The 20,891-nt window shown below is 41.2% G+C and overlaps 1 protein-coding gene across 2 annotated transcripts in view; it reads right to left on the reverse strand.

Annotated features, from left to right (window-relative positions):
* Window positions 1-15,628: 15,628 nt before the first annotated feature.
* nnt (nicotinamide nucleotide transhydrogenase) overlaps window positions 15,629-20,891 on the reverse strand; it is a 37,699-nt gene continuing 32,436 nt past the window's right edge. For both annotated transcript variants that reach the window (XM_053648525.1, XM_053648524.1), the window contains exons 20-22: window positions 20,102-20,220; window positions 19,876-19,991; window positions 15,629-16,230 (exon numbers count right to left, since the gene is read on the reverse strand). In XM_053648525.1, coding sequence (XP_053504500.1) covers window positions 16,090-16,230; window positions 19,876-19,991; window positions 20,102-20,220 — 376 coding nt within the window. In that variant the 3' untranslated portion in view covers window positions 15,629-16,089. The remainder of the gene's footprint in view (window positions 16,231-19,875; window positions 19,992-20,101; window positions 20,221-20,891) is intronic.

Here is a 20,891-nt window from a genome sequence, read left to right on the forward strand (position 1 = left end):
GCTCGAGAGAACATGAACAACTCCACGCAGACTCAGTAACTCAATTCAGTACTAAGGATGCATCAATACTAATATTGGTATCAGGTATTTGTCTGATACCATGATCATTTACCTGTAAAAACATGATTCCTCAGAATATTATACGACAAGCCTATACGTTGTACACTGCGCACAAGAAATAACAGCAATCTGGACATATTTAATGATTAAAGGACCAAAGCAAAGCAGACTGCAAACTGTGCTCTGTGAATTTATCATCAAGATGAGCAGCAACTACGGCGTCTTTCTAACCTGAGAAAACGTTCTAAAGATAAATCCCAGCATAAGGAGTTCATTGCCGTGAGTAAATGCTAACATGCATGGCAACGCACAACGCTCTATCCAGCTGTGGCTTCTTTGGGAACTAATTTTGTTGACAGAGCAAAAACAAACAAATATTTGGCCATATTATGTCCGAAATGTCATTTACTCACTCAGTATTACTTTCTTTTGTTGTACGAAAGCAATATCGGACAAGCAAGAGTGCTGCGATTACCTTCGTATCGAGTGCAAACCAAACTAGCACGTGTTCCACCATTTTGAGAAATATTAGCATTGCCACAACTCGCACAAGACCGATCCATTCAAGGTTAAATTTTCTGTTCAAGATGAAGTCATGACGTGTTCTCTGCCTTAGATACTTAATACATACACAACACTTTTTTTTTCCCTTGTGGAAAGAAATGGATACACAATACCCCCCCCCGGGTGTAATCACACCAGACATCTCCAGAAGGCGAGATCCGTTTACCTGTACAGTTCATCATCTGTTCACAGGTTTCTGTAAAGATTAAATAAAAAGGTAAGGTTTCAAATCAGACTCGGAGCCGAGGAAACGTCCGAGCAAGCCCGCACGTGGACTTTCAAAAAGGACTGAAGAGTGGGAACGAGATCCTATTTTACCTGAAAGGAAGACAATCAGCGTCAAGTAAAGTGGTGCTTTGGAATGAAAGAAGGTAATCAGTCTGGACTATTAGCGTTTGAAATGAAGCCAAACTCATGGTCAAATCTCAGCTGATGTAAAATTACACAAATTAAAGCCATCAGTGTTAACATGTGCACGAATGCCAATGCATGACTGATCAGGCGTATCCACTTTCTTCATCTTTGAAGCAGGCTTTTCTTCTCAATCTTAAATGTTATTGATGAACACTTCATCTTTTCATCTTAATGGAAAAAAAAAAAAAACCCTGTCCATTTGCCCTGATAAGTATATAATATTTCCCTCATAATAAGAGGAGTTTCATTTCAAAGCAAGATTAGGTCATAAGGACATCTAGTGCAAGACAAACAACAAGCAAGTAAAAGACATAATGATGGCCCATTCATGACCCTTTATGCTAGTTGCAATATTCATTGTCCTTTTTAACACTACCATGATTTTTCCCTTTCATTTCAGCCATATTGTCAGAAGCTCAAGATCGATATGCTCCATCATCTCCGCTTTAAATAACAATTCTGTATTCGGAAATTTCAGCTCAAACTGGACCTGTACAATACCGTGCTCAAACTTCGGGAGATGGAGCGATACCACAATATTAAATATAGCTATAAACAGATAAAACGTATGATGAATGAAACACTTCAGGGTGGCAACAATAACTCTGATTCGTCACGGATTATTTTACTATAACGGCCCGACAGTGAGTGTTTTCTTTGTTGCATATAGAGTCGTATAGTGCACATATACGAGTACAGGATAAAAGTATGTAAAAGCTAGAGAGAATCAGTTCTCATAAGCAGGCACTCGTGTGAAATGACCTACCCAAGACGCTGCATTGTTCTTGATAAAATCAACATGACAGCCAGGAAAATCTGTTTTGTTAGAAAACGTGAAAGCAATTATACAGCATTTGTATTTGATTGAGTTAAGCTGTGTTTGTTTTAATTGAGTGGATGCTGGGGTTTCTCTTCATGTCCTATATATTGTTCATTGGTCACACAAAGAAAACAATCTGCCAAGCATTAATTAAGCACGGCATAAAAAGGTTCTGTGTGTAATCAATACGGCTAGCGATAAAAATTCCAAATTCAACGCGATACTATATGGTGATGTTTTGATTTGATGCATTTTTTTTTCGATCCAGGAAACATATACATCGAATATATATGTATGCATCTTAGGTTTCCATTTCCAATTTAGTAAAACATAGAACGCTATAAATGTACAACAAATGAAAAGTTATAACGACACGGGGTATTTTCGCCCGATCCATTCAGCCAGGAAATGCAGCAGAGAGGTGTTCTTATGTGTATTTGGGTAGCTTTGAGTTTTTGTCTAGTTCCACACAAAAGGGTGCTTGCTGTCTGCACATATGCGTGGATATATTTGTGATCTTCGGTATATAGTACACTCTTATTTGGCAGATTCAGCACACTGTAAATGTTTCAGTTCACCACTCTTTGGCTGACGGAATCATATCTCACCAGGAAACTAAAGCGTTTCCATACACCAGACCTTAAAAATTTGGGGGAATCTTGCTACTTGTCCATAGACATTGGCGTTTTTCTGAGCTACAGTGCTGTGAAAAAGAATTTGCACACTGATCTCTTGTGTTTTTGTGTATGTCTCGTACTAAATTGTTTCAGAAATGAAAACAAAATCTAAGATAGAACCAAGGCAAACCGAGTAAACACAAAATGCAGGTTTTTAAGTGATAATGCTGTTTATTGAAGCTAAAAAGTTATCCAATAGCAACTGGGCCTGTGTGAAAATGTATTTGCCCCATAGTTACTAATTAACCAAATCTACGAAACTGCATTCATAATGGACTGGACGCAACCAGGCCTGATTACTGCAAACCCTGTTCAATCAAATCAACACTTAAATAGAACTTTTTCAACAGGATGAAGTCGGTTAAAAGATCTTACTCAATAACACACTATGCCAAAGTTGAAAGAAATTCCAGAAATGATGAGGAAGAAGGTGATTGAAATACATCAGTCTGGGAAGGGTTACAAAGCTATTTCAAAGGCTCTGAGACTCCAAAGAACCACAGTGAGACTCATCTCCAAATGGAAAAACTCAGCACAGTAGTGAACCTTCCCAGAAGTGGCCGACCTTCCAAAATTCCTCCAGGAGCACAGCATCGACTCATCCAGCAAGTCACAAAAGAGCTAAGGACAACATTAAAAGGACCTACAGGCCTCTCTTGCATCAATAAATGTCTCCACTATGAGAAAGACTCTGGGCAAAAATGGCATCCTGGAAGAGTGGTGAGGTGAAAACCAGGTGCTAACCCAGAAGAACATGAAGACTCGTCTGAATTTTGCCGAAGCAGACCTTGATGATCCTCAAACCTTTTGGGAGAATGTTCTGTGGATTGATGAGTTGAAAGTGGAACTGTTGGAAGATGGGAGTCCTGTTACATCTGGTATAAACCAAACACAGAATTCCACTAAAAGATCATCATACCTACAGTCAAGCATGGTGGTGGCAGTGTGATGGTGTGGGGATGCTTTGCTGCTTCAGGGCCTGCGCAACTTGCAATAATTGAGAGAAACGTGAATTCTACTCTCTACCAGAAAATCCTAAAGGAGAATGTCCGATCTTCAGTCTCTAAGTTGAAACACAAGCACAGCTGGAAGCTACTTTTTCAGAGGATTGACCGTGAGCTTGATTAATTTTAAATGTTTATTACACCTCATGTAATATAAGCGGTATTTTATAACAAACAGCACACATTGAACACATTGTTCAATACCCAACCATATTGAATCAAGAGCCGTGAAGAAGAAGAAGGAGGATGAGAAGATTACGACTTTGTCACGTATACATTACAACACAGTGAAATTCTTTTTTTTTTTTTTTTTGGCATACCTCGGCTTGTTAGGAAGCTGGGGTCAGAGTGCAGCGTCGGACATGATATGAATACAAATGATATTGCACCCCTGGAACAAAGAGGGTTAAAAGCCTTGCTCAAGGGCGCAACAGTGGCAGCTTGGCTGTGCTGGGGCTTGACCCAGAGCCACCTCTGCCTACATATTAAACACAACACTACAATGAACCATATTGTTACCTTTACTAAGCAATACAACATTAAATATTTCCATTAGTGTTAATATAAAATATTTAAAACACACAATGCTGGGGCTAAACCTTTCAAATGTGAAGAAAACGTAATACAAAACTGATGCATGTCTAGTGCGCAACCCAGGAATGTGATAACACAAAGGTCCTTATTCATGTATTCACTGAATATTGAACTAAACATAAAAACGATAAGAAATAAAGCAGTTATGTAGCTTTTGGATAAATACCATATTTAACCGAAAATTTTATTGCACACATCTTTCATGTTCTTGGCTGCTAAAGACCGACATGACAGGATGCATACTGGAACACATATACAACGTTATCAGGTCAGGTCACTACCAGTCTTCTAGTCCAAAACAAACTCCTAATTCTGGAATTCGATGCTTAAATGGATTTCACCGGGAGCAATTCCAGACCAAACGTTTGCTGTTTGCTGTGACAAATTGCAGTCTGGTCCCAGACACCGCAGTTGCCCTCTAGCGCCCCTCGCACCCACTAAAACAGCCGAGTAATATCTGTAGCCGTCTCCGACGAAGTACGAGGAACGCATAGTCTCTCTGGTGATGACCAGTAATTAATTACGCCGAGGATGTGGTCCTGCATTCTTGGCCTTGAATTGTAGATCCTGTTTAGGCTGGGAAGGACCTGCTCTCATACATCATTATTCCAGCACCGAGTCACCGAGCAATCAGACTAACGAGGACTTCTCTTCACCCTCACAAACCTCAGCACCGTTTTTCCTCTATTAATTACGTTTGCTGGGTACGAGGTCACTAAACGCGACCGTATTGAACCATAACGAGATGTGATGATCAAGCGTTCGAGAGAGCAAAAAGTCAGCTGAACAAATGTTTGAGTCTGAGTTTGACGGGCAGTCTGGCCCATGCACGTCCCTCCTAAATTATGATAAAGCACAGACACAAGTCAAACACGGGACTGGAGTTTTCCTACGCATTTGTTCGCAAAGGTGAGGAGCCAAGACAAATACACTAAACGCAACTCGATCGCAACATTCATCGGAGCTTTCACCGAGACCATCAGCAGTCCTCGGCCAAAACGAATCACAGTTTCACAGCACTAATATTCGGCAAGTTTCACTGGAAACAGAGAAATGACATTGATGTAAATGTTTCCTACTAAATAAACCTTTTAATGGCTTGTTTGCAATACTCCCACCCACCAAAAAAAAAACTCTCACATCATGATGCACAAAAATTGTGTTGTTTGACTAATAACAGATTCAATTTTGGGGTAACACACCGACACTATCCGTGTCTGTTTAGTGCTCCAAAGGGTCATGTCTGTAGCTGGATTCGGATTTAAGTGGGCGTGGCAATACTAGGTTCAACACGATTTTTTTTTTTTTTAGGTTGAATGAATGCAGTTTTTCTTCGTCCTGTGAACTTCATATCTGAACATAAACTAAATATGTCCTGCCCGCTTGACTTTGTCGCATCCCGATACACACCTCTAATCTCAACTTGGTGCCATGTGAACCTTCACATCATACAGTAACATCATTTGTAAAGACACAAAGATTATCCTATGACTGTACATTATGCATCGGCACATGATTCAAACCCCTTGACTTTAAAAATGATTGGTTTAGAATCGGTGACTAACACACTTAGGAAGGGGGATAGGTTACAAAGACTGCTTCAAAGAGAGGCTTTTTGGAGCCTTCATTTAAAAGCTTTTCCTGGTTTGAATTAAGAACTAGATCTGACTCCATTCCTGTCAAACATATACATATAATTATAATATATAATTATTATATTATATATATATAATTATTATATTATATTATATATATATATATACATATATACACACATACATACATATACATACACACACACACATACACACACGCACACACATTTTTATTTAATATTTTCTTTTTGTTGTGCATACTTATGTTTTCCTGTACATGCATGTTGACTGTCTTGTGGTGTGTTGTGGTGGGACAGTGTCACTTTAGAAGATCCAAGATCTTACACTCCATTGACTACTTAATTACACTTGCACCTGCTACTCATTTAGGTCTCGAACACACTCTGAGGAAGGCTGTATAAGAAAATGCATCAGTGTGGCTTTTAATTTTTGTACGTCCTAATGTAACTAGCCAAATAACAAAAGGCTTTTTAACTTTTGTACCAGTTTAATGCCTTGGATTTTTCCTTCTTCATGATCGACACCCAACCAAAGAGCACCTTCTGGGATTCCTACATGAGGTTCATCCAGCAAGCAGCGTTCCAAGATGTCTATTTCTAGTATATAGTTGGTATTAGGAACGTATTTTTGAGTGATAACTAATACTGACCATCTCCAGTGTTACACTGTGCAGCTCCTACGCAAAATGTGTAATGGATAACAGGAGGGTCCAATCTTACACGCAAAGAGCCGGTGTGGGTGCAGGCTTTTCATTCCAATCAAGCAGGAGCCACACCTGATTCCACCTGTTTAATCAGTTGATCTTGGCTTTCAGTAGATTCAGGTCTGGCTTCTGCTCGATTAGAATGAAAACCTGCATCCACGCTATCCTTTCCGTATAAGATCGGAACTTGGAATAAATGGCACTGATCTGTAGTAGTGATAAAATCATGGAGTCACCCAAGCCTAAATATGAACAACTTCTAAACGCACAAACGTTAGAACAAGCCCCCTATCGGAGTGATTCTGGCACAACGTGACACCAAAATGAAGAGATGGAGGTGCAGTTTTGTTTTTAGCTCTGCAACATCATTTTGCTCATTGCTAAACTAGAAGCTGTAAAAAAAAATGTCCCCGTTTTTCTTTTATTTGTAAGCATTTCTTATGAGCATGCACCAAGCAGGTAACATAGTAGCATCCATAAACAAGTCCACGCAGTTGTGTGAGAACGGTGTGTGATTGTTAATCCTGTTTGGAGGAGGTGGAGAGCTCATTCCTTTGTGCCTCATGCTCACGAACAGAAGCTTCGCATGCTCAGGGAGGGACCCAAAACTCTACACTCTCTTCCCGTGGCACGAAAGGCTATTGTCTGTCCCCCACCTTGGGAAAAGTGCGAGAGATAAGGTGCTCGCCAGGCACAAAGCTGCGAGCAATGAGGGCACCAAGCCTGCCTTTGGGCTCATCAGCTGCCAACGACGACAAATCAGACTTTGGCATGATAAGAGGTACAATTTGTGTTTTCATTTTTCCATGTGCTCCTGTTGATTCATCCTCGACCCTCGTTTCAGTGGGACACACCCTTCTCAATTAAAAGGATCTAATCACTCACTATGGTGGCCATTTTGGAGCATTTTTGCGTACCGTCAGAGGTAGACTTTCAAGTGGTGAAAATTCCTTTAGTGGTGAGACATCTTGACCCGCATGAGTTCTTTCGCTGCCTTTCAAAGAAAAAAAAAATAATAATAATGAGAGAGGGAGGGAGAGGGTGATGTTTTCCTTTTCATGCTCAGCCTCTGAAACTCCATCCCTCTTTTCTGGTGTCATTCGTTCTTTTGTGTGGGGCAGTAGTGGCTCCCTTTGACACTGCACTGGTTATCCTCTTGATACCCGACTCCACCGAGGATCCGCACTCTCGGGCCTTTGTTCTTCAATCACCTTTCCTTCTGCCTGGATGAGGAAGCTCACTGGCAAACTGTAATACCCCAACACCCCACCACCCCCCACGACCCTGCTTTCTTTCCTCTCTAGCCTTTACCTTCCCTTCATCTGCTCTTAGGGTGCAGAAAACTATCGAGGACTTGACAAACCTTGGCGAACCTCCTGTTTAACATACAGTGAACTTTTTAAAGTTATGTATTAAAATTGGTGTGGATGTACTCTTCAAAAACACACACACACACACACACACACACACACACACACACACACACACACACACACACCTGAGGAGGACAATAAAACAAACACACCACCAGGCCTCTCTGATTCAGGATCCCACAGTCTGATAATTCCTGTGGGATTTCAACTCAATTCCAAAGCTTCTTTTCAGGCATTTCTCGAGGCGGGGGTTGGATTCTCACGGAAATCTGCAGATAAGAGGCACCTCTCTTGACAGGCCAAAGTGGCTGCCATGTCACGGAATGAGATAAGGAATGTGATGAGGGAGGGAGGCCACAGCGCCGAGTGACGGCACAAAAACACTTCCCAGCTGCTTTCCAAGCCACGTCACGGCTCTTCAAAGCATTAGACACTTTCCTTAATACAAACAAGTCTGTGGTCAGGTATTGCCTCTTAACCTTTTTGTCAATCATTGTTTTTTTTTTTAAAGCTTTGATCACAGACATCTTGCAGTTTGCCCTGATCCATCAGGGCGTCTTGTTTAACGCAGAGCGAGACAAAATTTCAGTATATGCAAGTCATTTCTCTACCTAAATATTCCAGATCGTTTCATAAATATCTGGCAACTCCATGTTAGGTTTTATTAGGTACAGGTCACTTTGTATGCATACTATTACTGGCTAGTAGTCCACAATGTGTGTGTAAGCACTTTTCTATTCCATCCATCAACAGAGCGGGACCACCACTGAACTGCTATTATTTGGGTGGTAGTTCATTCTCAGCACAGCAGTGACCTGGACATGACACTAGTATGATTGGATCAGGTGCAGCAGTGTTGCTGAGACCTAATCAACTGGCAAGTCGGTTTTTTCGTTCTATGACGGTCCTGAATTATGACTCCTACTTGATTAATAACGTAATCTGATAAAGTGCTGAATTAAGCTGAAGGAGCAAAAACGAAGACCTGAAAAACAAGGTCGTTATTATTCCAGTTCGTTTGCAGCTCTGAGTCACAAGCGGCGCCAACTCTCCGCAAAGATCCATTAGTCCGAGAGACGTGTTTCATATGAGTTTGTTTAACTTTTCCTGGCACTGGTTCAAACAGCTGTGTGTTTGGCTGTAGCCTGTGTAAAACCCTTGACCCTGGGGAGCCTTGATCACTGCTCCACTACTGTACAGGTCCAAAAAAAAGGTGGTGTATGATGTATGGAAAGGAGCAATGGGTCCAGCTGGGTTGCGAGAGGCCTTGGTTGCTGGATGGAAGCCTGGCTGTTATTCCAGGCTCATCTCAGACACCTCCGCGGCATCACACTGCAAGATTACCTTTTGCAATCTTTCACAGTCGAGGCACACGTCAGAAAGAGACCATGCTGGCTGCACCTGGAGGTCGACATAATCGCACGCCGAGAGATCCATGGTGTAGTCGTAAGAGACGGCCCTGCGGTTCAGATGGGCTTATCGTTTTTTGTTTTTTTTTTAATGTTTAACCCAAAGGGTTTAGGACTGCTTACTGGTACGGACTGCGATCTAGCCAGGACGCCAATGGACTGGATGCTTGACTGATGAAATGGGATCAAGTAGGTGAAAGTCTGGTTTCATGTCTTCAGTCTGAATCAAATTAGAGCCTGTTTAAAAGGCACACCGATGTAGCGCCACAGTTAAGGCTTCAAGAGAAACAAGCACAATGAGACGTGACATAAGAAGTTGGCTCGGAAACGCAGACTGTGGCAGCGCTGATGAGGCTTACGTTACGGACTCGCCTGCAGAAACGCTGCCTACACCACGGCACAGAAAAAGCAAGACCACCCTCTACGACTCATCCACCAGCAGCACTTCTCCTCAAAGCCTCATTTCACTTACCTTGTTCTGGCTTTTCCATTTCCACAGAAAGTCAAACAGGGTGCTAGGGGGAACAACCATAACCACAAAACCTGCACTAAAAAAAGGGGAGCTTTTAAAACAGGGTTTATCTCCTGATTTATTCATGGCATAAAGAAATAAGTGTGTAAATCAGCAGTTCCCAAACTAGGGCTCGTGTTCCATCGATATCGTTTAGGATCGAAAGTCGAAATTGTTTAATTTCTTTCTTACTTTTACAAATGAATATTAGAAATATCATTCAACTATGAAAAGGGATTTTTTGTGGGGGTCACATTTAAATAAATCGTATACAACAGGAGTTGAGCGACGATGACGGACCTAGATCTACTAGATTAGTAAACACTTTTGCGAATGTTAGGTCAGTTTCGATTTGAGACGCAGCCGATGACGACCATCACAACAACAGGAGACGGTTTATAAAAGAGTTGCTTTATAAAGACATGCTCTTACGTTTATCTCACTTTAATCCTCCAGATGTACACAAGTTACGCAGGCAAGCATGCGTACAATGCTGCTCGTGTCGTCGTGGTCGCTGCACGCACACGCAAATATGATTTCTCCTATAACGTTTGAGCCGTACGCATCGATCGACGCAGGACGTGACCCGACCCTTTCAAACACACCTCCCGACTGTTTGAAAAGCTGTGTCGAGAAACGCAAACTCACATTTCCCACTAGATTGGCAGGTCAGTGCAGGGAATATTCTTTGTTTTGTTTTGCTTTCACTCATTATAGATATGTTACTGACATAAAAGTGTTACAGTCAACCTGAATTCTAAACGTGTCATTTAATAAATAAATAAATAAATAAAAGATGTAAGGAGGTCAAGGCTTGGGGGTCACATCAAACTCCTAATATTTATTTGGGTCTTTTGCCATAAAAGGGTTGGAACCCCTGGTGTAAATGATCTGCCATCATCTGATCATCTCTTGAATAACCCCCTCTACATTTTATACACAATCCAGACCACACCACAAGTGCTGCCAAATGGTCAAGGTTGTTTACCATTACCCAAATTTGCTCATCAGCTCAGCATGCGAGCGCTCAAAAGAAGCTCCCTATCTGCTACCATTAAGAACCCCCCCACCCCTCCTCTTCCCCCCCCCCCCCCAACATTCACATCCACAGGGAAACATACAAGAGGGACAGCTGGTCAATAAAAATATCTTAAAAGGACACTCGTACATGTTTATGTTCTTTAAATGTCAAGCTTAATAGGGAGGGCATGATAAGAGCAATGCAGAGGCTTGTCGAAATTTATCTCTCGACTGAAGAGGCTGAATGCTTTTAAAGAGCAAACCACGATACAGCAAGCATTAGCCTGAAACGGGACGTTTTGGGGGAAAAAAAACTAAAAATAAAAATCAGATAAGATTTCAGCCTAATTGCTCTCCATGTTTAAAAGTGGAGTTATATAGAGTAATGTTTTCAATCTTGCTCTGCATTTAAGGCTTTCAAACAAGTGGAACAGGTGTGTCCATTGCAGGAGAGAAAAATATCAGAAAGATCCTTTTAACAGATACGGGGCTGCATCTTCAGGATTATGAGTAGACTCCTGTGATGTGATTTTATCAAACTCCATATTTGAAGACCGAAGGAAAGAAGTCACATCCTCAGAACTCACCGAGACAGACGGCGATTTCTTCACTTGAGACGAGGGAACGGCGTACACCGGGTGAATCCTTTCCGTACGTTCATGGAAAACCGAGCTCCTTCTCGTTTGATGCATCTACATCTAACATGGACCTCAGAAGACCGTTTCATTTACTGAAAGCCCATCAGCATCATCTCGTGTCTCTTCCTTCATGGAATTTTCCTTGAAGTGTAAGGAGTAAAACGCTCATCCAATGCGGTTAAAGGTCATCTATGTACACCAGGGTGGTGTGATGATGCATTTGTTCTTAGTCATTACCAGCATCCTGTAACATCGTCCTGTTTTCCTAGAACACTTCAAAATGTGTTTCATTCCTCTAGTACCACAGCAATTTGCTAAAGGATTACATTTTTTACATTTAAATACCAACAAATAACACTATTTATCCATCAATACTGACATTTATTGCTGTGGAACATCCATGGAACGAGTTCATTTTGGTTTTCACTGGAGTTATAGCAGATAGATTATATTATATATATATATATATTTTATATATAAATAAAATATAGCGTGGCACATTTCAGAGAAACCACAAAGTGTAAACGTTTGGCCTGAAAACTTCCCGAGGTCGGAAAACCTTTGACGATTACAAAAGCACCGACACTGGAGACTCCTTCCATTAACTTTAATCATCTGACCAAACACCCCCCCCCCCAAAAAAAAAACCTGCACACCATATCAATAAAATTGTTTTTCTTTGTTAAAAAAAATGCAGTTTTTAAATTTGTTTGTGGAGAATCTGCTCATTCAAGACCCTGTGAATGAGCTTTTGCTATAATGTTACTGTTACTATAGAAACAGTACCACAATATAAACCTGTGATTTGCAAATGAAAGGGAAAAAAAAAAATTCAACACCTTGTGATCAATTAGATACGAGACTCGCACCACGGTATAAAATAACAATGTAGAACAAAAAGTACTAGGAGGCCAGTGGCTACTGCGATATTGCCTCCACGCCAGCCTTCTCTTTTCCAACTCGAGCACATCCTGCGCAAAGCAGTCTGACTGTCTGGTGATTTTCAAAAGTTTTAAGCTAGCAGACATAAATGATATCTAATGTAGGAGTAAATTCTCCCTCATGCTGCCAATACTTATTTGGCTCAGCAGAAGTAGCTCCAAGTCGGGTCCAAGCTCTTCATGCAAATCTGAAGTATTAGCTCTTGATACCGCGTGCACCTTTTTTGCATTCTTTAGGGGGGAAAAAAAAAAAAAAAAAAAAAAAAAATCAAGACTAGCGTTAACTAGGAGGCGTTATAGTTTGAAATTTTCCCAGTATAATATCGGTTAAGCTTTATTTGAAGGGTGCCTACATATGGGCTTCATAACACATTCGTAACCGTTACGTTAAGCTTTTAGAACACAGTGCAAGTCTCATGTCAAAACTCGTCAGGTGACATTACAGGCTTTAATGAAATACGTCATAAGAGTGGAGATAAAAGGGCTCCAGTTCATAATACATTCATGAACATGACATAAATCTTTTATTAAGTAGCATTAGACAATTCATTTAAAAAAAAGAAAAAAGAAAATGATGTCAAATATTGTCATGTGACAGTTTTATGCGATTTCTCAGATCGGAGTGGACGCAAAAGGTCTCGTGATTGATAACCAGATAACATGAGCGCACGTACAAGCTGTTGAATTTAGTAATTGTTACCTTACTTTTTTTGAGCCGTTTAATGAATCTATGCAGGAATACGACGCCTCTGGAGGTCCGTCCCATTTAGAACATCCTTATGAACTTCGGAAGCATATATGCCGATATTATGAATAGTTTAAGTGCATGAAAATCAAAGTGATGGTGTAATAAATGGAAAATGTTCTACTATGAAGCACTCCCATGTAATATGAATCTTATGTGACGTATGCCAACATTATGAACGATTTATACGCACCTATAATGTTTTGACATACGCCTTTCATAAAGCATCCAACTCGGTTTTATAGAAGCTTAACGTAAGGGTTATGAATGCGTTATGAAGCCCATATGTAGGTACCCGTCGAATAAAGTGTTCCCATGCATCAGTTTCACAGTATTAATCGCTGGCTTAACACAGACACTGGTGGTGAAAATTAAAGGAATAAATGTAGCGCAAAGTTTTCGTACAAACAGGTCGAAAAAGTATTGAATAAAATCTCACATCGTCAATATTTATCCCATTTAAAGTCATTATAAAGCAGAGCGAGAGGACGGCTGTGTATAACGGTGTCCAACTGTGGAACATTGACCGCGTTATCAAACCAGAAATGAGACAGCTTTACATTTTAAACCTCTTAAGGTGCTTTCCAGATCGGACCAGAATCTAGATGTTAATCTCTTATAATTTCAAACCATGATGCTCAACTGTGAACCCAGCCACAAACATCTACTAGCAGTACTGAAGCGATGGCGGGGCGACGTCGCGTTAAATAAAAGCAGACATCAACGCTGGGCTTTGGAATCTGAAGATACGAGTTCTATGGTTGGAAACGGGCCTGATTATAGCTACACAGAGCACTTGTAACAATCCCCAGGAGAAAGGTGCAGTGAGAGATACCATCGTGTCTGAGTGCCACTTGTTGCTGAAGTAAAAGAGCCCTCATGACAAACTCATGCAATCCTGATGAGGATTTCCACCCTCAACTTCACGCACTCGTATGGGCAAGAAAATAAAAACGCCAATCCCGCCCAAGTTAGTCTTTTTTGCAAATATCCGTCTTGAACCTGCATCCAGTTAAATCAGTCAGTGATTGGTTATGGTTTAAAATTTCTCTCTCTAGGCCCTGCCTCACAGATTTCCAAAGAAAGCCGAGCGTCTCGGGGTCCGAGGACATAATTCTACATTGAACTATAAATCTGTAGACATGGACAACTCCTGCAATATTTGTTAAGAGAGTATACACTACACTAACGTAACTAGACCAGTCGAAGACGAGGACGAAGCTGGTGCAAAGTTACAACGGGGGTTCAAATTTGATTTTTCGCCAAGCTGTTCCTATAAGCCAGGAAAAAAAGGTGTAGATGGATATCGTCATGTCTGAGTGTCACTTGTTGCCAAAGTGAAGGAACCCTCATGATACACTCATGCAATCCCACCAAGCATCAAAAGGGCGAGAAAATAACCGCACGATCCTGCACGGGGTTACCTCGAGTGTGACAATGGGCAATCACCGAGACTTGTGCAGATACCCCTTATCAGCGCATGTGTGAAAGATAAAGTGCGGCGATACAAACGGTTCCATTTCGTGTGGTGAGCTTGCTTACCAACATTAAAACCTTTGTACCACCTTCAAGGTTTTAAAAAAACAAAAAAAAACAAACAAAAAAAAACCCACATGCACGTTTTAGAAATGATCAGAGTCAGGCCTTCTTCTTTGTTTTTTTAAATCTAGATGTTTATTAAGAGTGATGTTTCATGATGAATTGCAAAGAGAAAACACTTCACGGTACATCGTTAACTCGTTGAATCTGCTAACCATGACGCTACAAAACGTTTTTCTCTTCACCTTCACTTCTTTTTGCACAAAGAATATTTAAGAGCATCGATATTTCTACATAACTACAGTAAAAAGTGGAGTGAGCTTGCATATCATCAAATAGAAACCACCTGTTGTTTATCATCCTATTTTACTTCCTATGTCGCGATTGCTTTATTGCTTATTTCTTATTTCCTTTTAACTCGGCTGTTGGATCGAAAAGAAAAAGAAAAAAAAAAAGGAAAAAGATAAATCGTGATCCCGACTGTTACTTGAAATGTTGAAAAGGTATCATGCGGACCACCTGAATAAAATCGAGGAACAAGCTGGATCTGTTAATGCTGCTGCAGATCAAGTAAAATGTCCGCTGGGAGATGTGCTTCGGGAAATCATTTTCATGATAGGGGCTTGTTTGGTCAGGTTTAATACTGTCGAGAGGTAGGGTCTGTTGTGTTCTCCCTCATAATGCTTTATATTATTAACAGCAGTCGAAAAACGTCGAGCGAAAGCGCCGTGAACGTGGGGAAAGAAACGAGACGTGGCACACGAGCCAAGTACGAGATTAGACCCGATCGTCATTCTGACGCGTCTCTCGTTTGTTGGAATTATACGGGAGGATAAATCTCACTTCCAGCATGATATTGATCTGCTCGTTCTAAACGTTCTGGTATTGACCCTTCAGCTCGATGACTCCTTAATGAGGTGGGGGGGGGGGGGGGGGGGAGGGGGGGAGAAAAAAAAAATTTTTGTATTAAATAAAATGGCCTTCAACATTCCGTCTTTCGTGTTTTCACATGCTGGTCATTTAATAACCCTCATCATGAACGGTCCCTTCTTAAAAACCCTATGGCTTAAAATGACTGATAACCAGATGCCTGCATAATTAAAAAAAAAAATAATAGTAAAAATAAATAAAAATCCCTTACACGTTCTTAGCTCCTACCGTGAATTGTTGAAATGCTTTTTTACTTTCTAGTATAATTTAATTAGGCAGAACGCACAGAATACTGAACAAAAACAAACTAAATCTTTACAGATATCAGGGGGGTTTAAAAAAAAAAAAAAACAAAACAAAAAAAAAAAATAATAAAAAAAAAGAGGAGTGTGGTAAGGAGTGGAGCGATATCAGTTCTACTTTGTCTAAGGGGAATAATGGTCAATTTGTACACCCTGTACCCTTGGAAGAAGGGTAGAGCAATTTTTTTTTCCTTCCCTCACGGACACCCGGTGCTCCAGAGCTTGGTCGTTAACCTTCGCGCACTTTAGCAGCCAACGCGTCGCACGTCTTCTTGGCATCTCCTAAAAGCATCGAGGTGTTGGCTTTGTAGAATATGGGGTTGTCCACGGCCGCGTAGCCCACACCCAGAGATCTCTTCATCACGACGACCTGAAAAGGTGGAAAGCACAGATCCTGCCGTTTAACCACAGCCGAGTCGATTGGATTCCAAACACGAGGAAACAAAACATCTGGATTATAAGAAAATGCTCAGCAAAACAACAAAAACAAATACGCCACTTGTTTAATGCAACGCTCCTTTTATCCTAAATGTAGTCCATCAGCCGAAACGCGTTTGGTGTCGAGGCTGTTGCAAACAAGCAATGGAAGTCGGTCTCGCCGTCAAACCAGATCCAGTTCTCGACAAAGTGACTTACATTTTAAGCTAAAAATTTCCCTCTCTAGGTTTCGCCTTACAGAATCTCAAAGAAAACTCTGAAATGTGTCAAGGCAGACAACCGCTGCTGTTAAAAACAAAAACAAATTTTTTTAAAAAGGTTTCATAACTTAATGATAATTGAAATCAATTGTGTGAAAATTTGGGTTAGCATGTAGGGAAGATTTGAACTTTTAAACATTTTAAAAGATGAGAACCTTTTTAGCTTCATATTTGTAGAGCCGATACACAGCTCAGGGGTAAGCAGGGTAAATTCTGGGAGTTTGATATTTAGGACATAGCGGTCATCTACAAACCATGAACAAAGCTTCACAGAACACTGGTTTAAAGAAAGAGGAAAAAAAAAACCCCCCCAAAAAAAACCACAGGAGGAGAGGTGGTGATCTTGGACATGCAGAATCACTGATTGATTGCAGTGGAAAGCTGGAAGGGATGCAGATGACCATAGGAAATATGATCACCACTGATACTTTAATTAAAGTTGAGCGCATGTTGCCAGAGTATGGAGATTTGAGCAAGAATTTATGGAAAAACTGATGAGATGAGACCCATTTCCATTACTATTTATCTACATACCAGTGGAAAAATAAAAGAAGCAAATCTCGACACCAAACCTGTTTTGCCCAAAAGACAGGGGAAAAAAAAAATTGCACACCTTTAATTTTTGGCCAAGCTTTTCCCCCCATTTAAAGACACCTCTCTGCAAAATATTCCCCGAGTCACTGAAGTTACGGCCAAACAGCACAACGTTATTATTTTATTCAAACCCTGTACTGCACCTGTATGTAAAAATGTGTTAGACTTTAGCCTTGTATTTGTACATTAGTGAGAGAAAGAGAAAGCAGCTCATGCTTCCAGCATCTAATGGTTATTTAAGTATCTGCCATTTACAAAATTAAGCGTCATTAGTGTCTCGGGCGCAGGACCCGAGCCGAGCACTTCCTGGGAAAGCGAGCGAGAGCCGTGCCGTGATTGGGAGCATCTGGTTGGGAAGCAGCAAGCCTTTTTTTCTTTTTTTTTTTTTTGCTAATTGAATAAGTAAAACCAGGAGAGGAGTGCTTGTGCGCTGCTGGTCTCTTTGCACCGGTGGGGCTCGAGATGCTGAAGGATACTTGGAACAAAATGGGATGCTGCGACCTTTTTAACGATCGCTGTCCGTCCTGCGGATGATCGCCAGCAGCAGGGTGATGAAGGATCGGGTTCGAAAAGGGCAAAGTGAAGTTCCACCTGACTGTCATCTCCCTGCAGCTTCTGCTACATCATCTCGCGCTCTATTCAGGCTGCAGCTGGGCTCGGTAATGTACAAAGGCTCCTCATAATCTGAGTGCAATCAGTACTCTGGCAGCAGATTCGCAGCCTACCAGCCAATAGCGCAATCTTGATCGTTCAACATCGTGTCATTAGCAGTGCCACTACAAAGTTAGTTTAACTGCCTCTTGAACAGACCACTCAAAAAAAAATAAACCCCACCAAAGAACCTTCGAGACAAACTTCGGTTAAATAGTTTGCTCTTGTCTGGAAACGCTGCTAAATAAACAAGTACAGTGGGAAGTCAATCCACAGTCCCCATACACCTCAGACTTCTGTAACCTGAGGGTGTGGATACGAGACATCAACCTATATTGATGTCATTTTCACACGTACATTTGGTGAAGTGTGAAAACCGAGCCCCGGAGCAGTCCAGACAAATGATCTCTGGCCTTCTTGAAAACGGTGGTCTGTGGCTTGCTTCCACTGAGCTGTGGTGTGAAAGCCAGCCGCGCTCCGTGCCACATGCCGAGTAACGTGACTGATTCGACTCGTCAACTTGCACTCTGCTTCGTGTTTCGTGAGGAGTTGTAGGGTTGTGATTCTCAGCGAAGTAGACGGAATGCTTTACTGATGTGTTAAACCAGAGTTTCATAGGACTGGAGCGCTGGAATTAGCGCACCTTATTTGTTACAACCTTGTTGCGCCGAGAGCGTCGAGGAAAACGTGCGTTAATAACTTCTTAAACAAGAACAGCTACTCGTTTGTAGGTATTCATGCAGTGACATGCCATGCATCCAAAAAGCACGGCTTGCCTCTTGAGCATTAGTAACAACAAAAAAAATAATAATAGTAATAATAATAAATTATTACACAACAATAAAAGAATGAACCTAGTGCCTACCATTGTGCAAACCTGCATACACAAAAGTGACACACGGTACTGTTCTATCGAGACATAGTTCGGGAGGAATTCTTCTATGGAAAAGCATACCCGATTACGAGCCCCTACTCCAAACAAGCCCAGAATTGGTCGTGGGTACGAACTCAAGTATTCGGGCGAAGAGTGAAAACGCTCTTGGATAAAAGTACGAGCTCTGAAAAGTCAGCATTCCCATGAGACCGTGTCAGACATCTGAACTGTTCTAAAAAGCAACACTTGCACCAATGATGGGGAGGATTAGAGGCCTCAGATTTACTCTCAGTTACGACCCTCAGGATTAAAAAAAAAAAAAACTAAAACAAACACACATGTGATGCTCATCCTAGAGAGAGAGCACTATACCTCACATTAATGTCACCTGTACATGGATATAAAATGTCTGGTTTAATAAACCAATCGGAGCGTTTACACCATCACCACTGGTGTTCCGTAGGCATCATTTCTCCTGCGCATTACGCAAAATACTTAGGTAGCAGTGTGGCGGGAGGGAAGTCAGCCAAACACTCCACATAACAGGAGCAGGAGGACGGCCAGAGATTATTTATCCTGAGAGAATGATCCATTTCCTTTTTCTTTTTTTTTTTTTTTTTTTAAAAAAAGAGAATGTTAGCATGTATTTTAAAGCTGAAGGATAGAGAGTAAAAAAAAAATCTTTAAAATGATTGTGTGATGTTAATTAGGGTAAAATTATACATTACACATTAAATGCAACAGTTCTGAACAATAAAAGTACGCAAAATTAAAGGGGAGCGCAAAATTAGAGGTCAGCATTAAATTGGACCTTTTTAATCATTCTCTAAACAGAGCGCGAAGCAAAGACTGATGGGATTAGTATAATTAAAAGGTGTTGTAACCTTCTCAACTTTCATTAGTTGCTTCTAATTATTCATTTCCGTCATCAGGGATAATCTGAATGGCTGTCGAAGGCCTGGATTTAAAAAGAGCCTAACATTACTGATCTCACTTATTACTGAAAATTTAATATTGTTGGATTAAAACAAATGAAGTTTCAGTACAAATTTAAAAAATTAAAATAAATAACTATTCTGGAGGTGCAGAGTCGAACGGAACGGTTGACGCAAGTATTTAATTAATGGGACATCAGGATTTTATTTGTCTTAATGCTGGGTTAATGATGCGGTTTCAGAACGGGAAAGGGAAATCTCACCTGTTTGGACTTCCACACTTCCAGCACTGGCATTCCAGCGATGATGGAGTTGGGGTCTTCCTGAGCGGCAGAGTTCACCGTGTCGTTGGCTCCGATGACCAGCACCAGGTCGGTATCTGAACACGGCCAGAATAACACACGAGGACAAGATGAAAATTAACTGTGGTTAAAAACAAAAAAACAAAACAAAAACAACAACAAAAAAAAAGCCACCAGAACACTATACCAGGGAAATCATGGTTGATCTCTTCCATCTCGAGAACGACGTCATAGGGGACGCCGGCTTCAGCCAACAGCACGTTCAACTGGCCGGGCATGCGCCCAGCGACGGGGTGGATGCCGAACCTGCACGCAAACAAAAAGTCTTACATACCCGCCGACTCCAAAGGACAGATGACTGTAGACCTGCGTACTACAGGAATCTACAGAGAAGAAGTGTTTGACCTTGCCTGACCTACTAGAGCTGTGGGTCAGACCGTTTGAAGAGATTAAGAGAGAGGAGAGGAAATAAGATGTTACCGGGTCTATCATTCGAACGCTGGCAGTAGTAAAGACGCACGCTGAGGGGGAAATCGCTAGAGGAAGAGGATCAGGGCCCCGAGGCGGCAGAGCGCCTTTATGACCCGACCTCGCTGTAAAAAGCCCAGATGACGGCTAACAAGTCCAGGGCGCGCACACAGGAAGTGGCATGCTCGCATTTATCTCCACTCAGAACACTTACTGGAAGAGTGGCTTTGTTGGAAAAAATGACCAAGGGAATGAAATTCTCATTAGAGTATGGGTCACCTGTCACCTCTGATCAGCATCTCATAGCGAGACTGGCTTCTTTTCACTCCGACAACACACAACCTGTGTTTACAAGCGAAAATTCTCATCCGAATGAGCCGTTTATACACACACGCAAAAAATTTGCACGCCGTAATCTGAAACGTTGAAGCAACAAAATATTTCTTCATTAATCGGCAACATTAACACGTGAGGATACATTTTTTAAAAATCTAATATATCTGAACATG

Source organism: Ictalurus furcatus, chromosome 18 (assembly GCF_023375685.1).
Source record: "Ictalurus furcatus strain D&B chromosome 18, Billie_1.0, whole genome shotgun sequence".
NCBI lineage: Eukaryota > Metazoa > Chordata > Actinopteri > Siluriformes > Ictaluridae > Ictalurus > Ictalurus furcatus.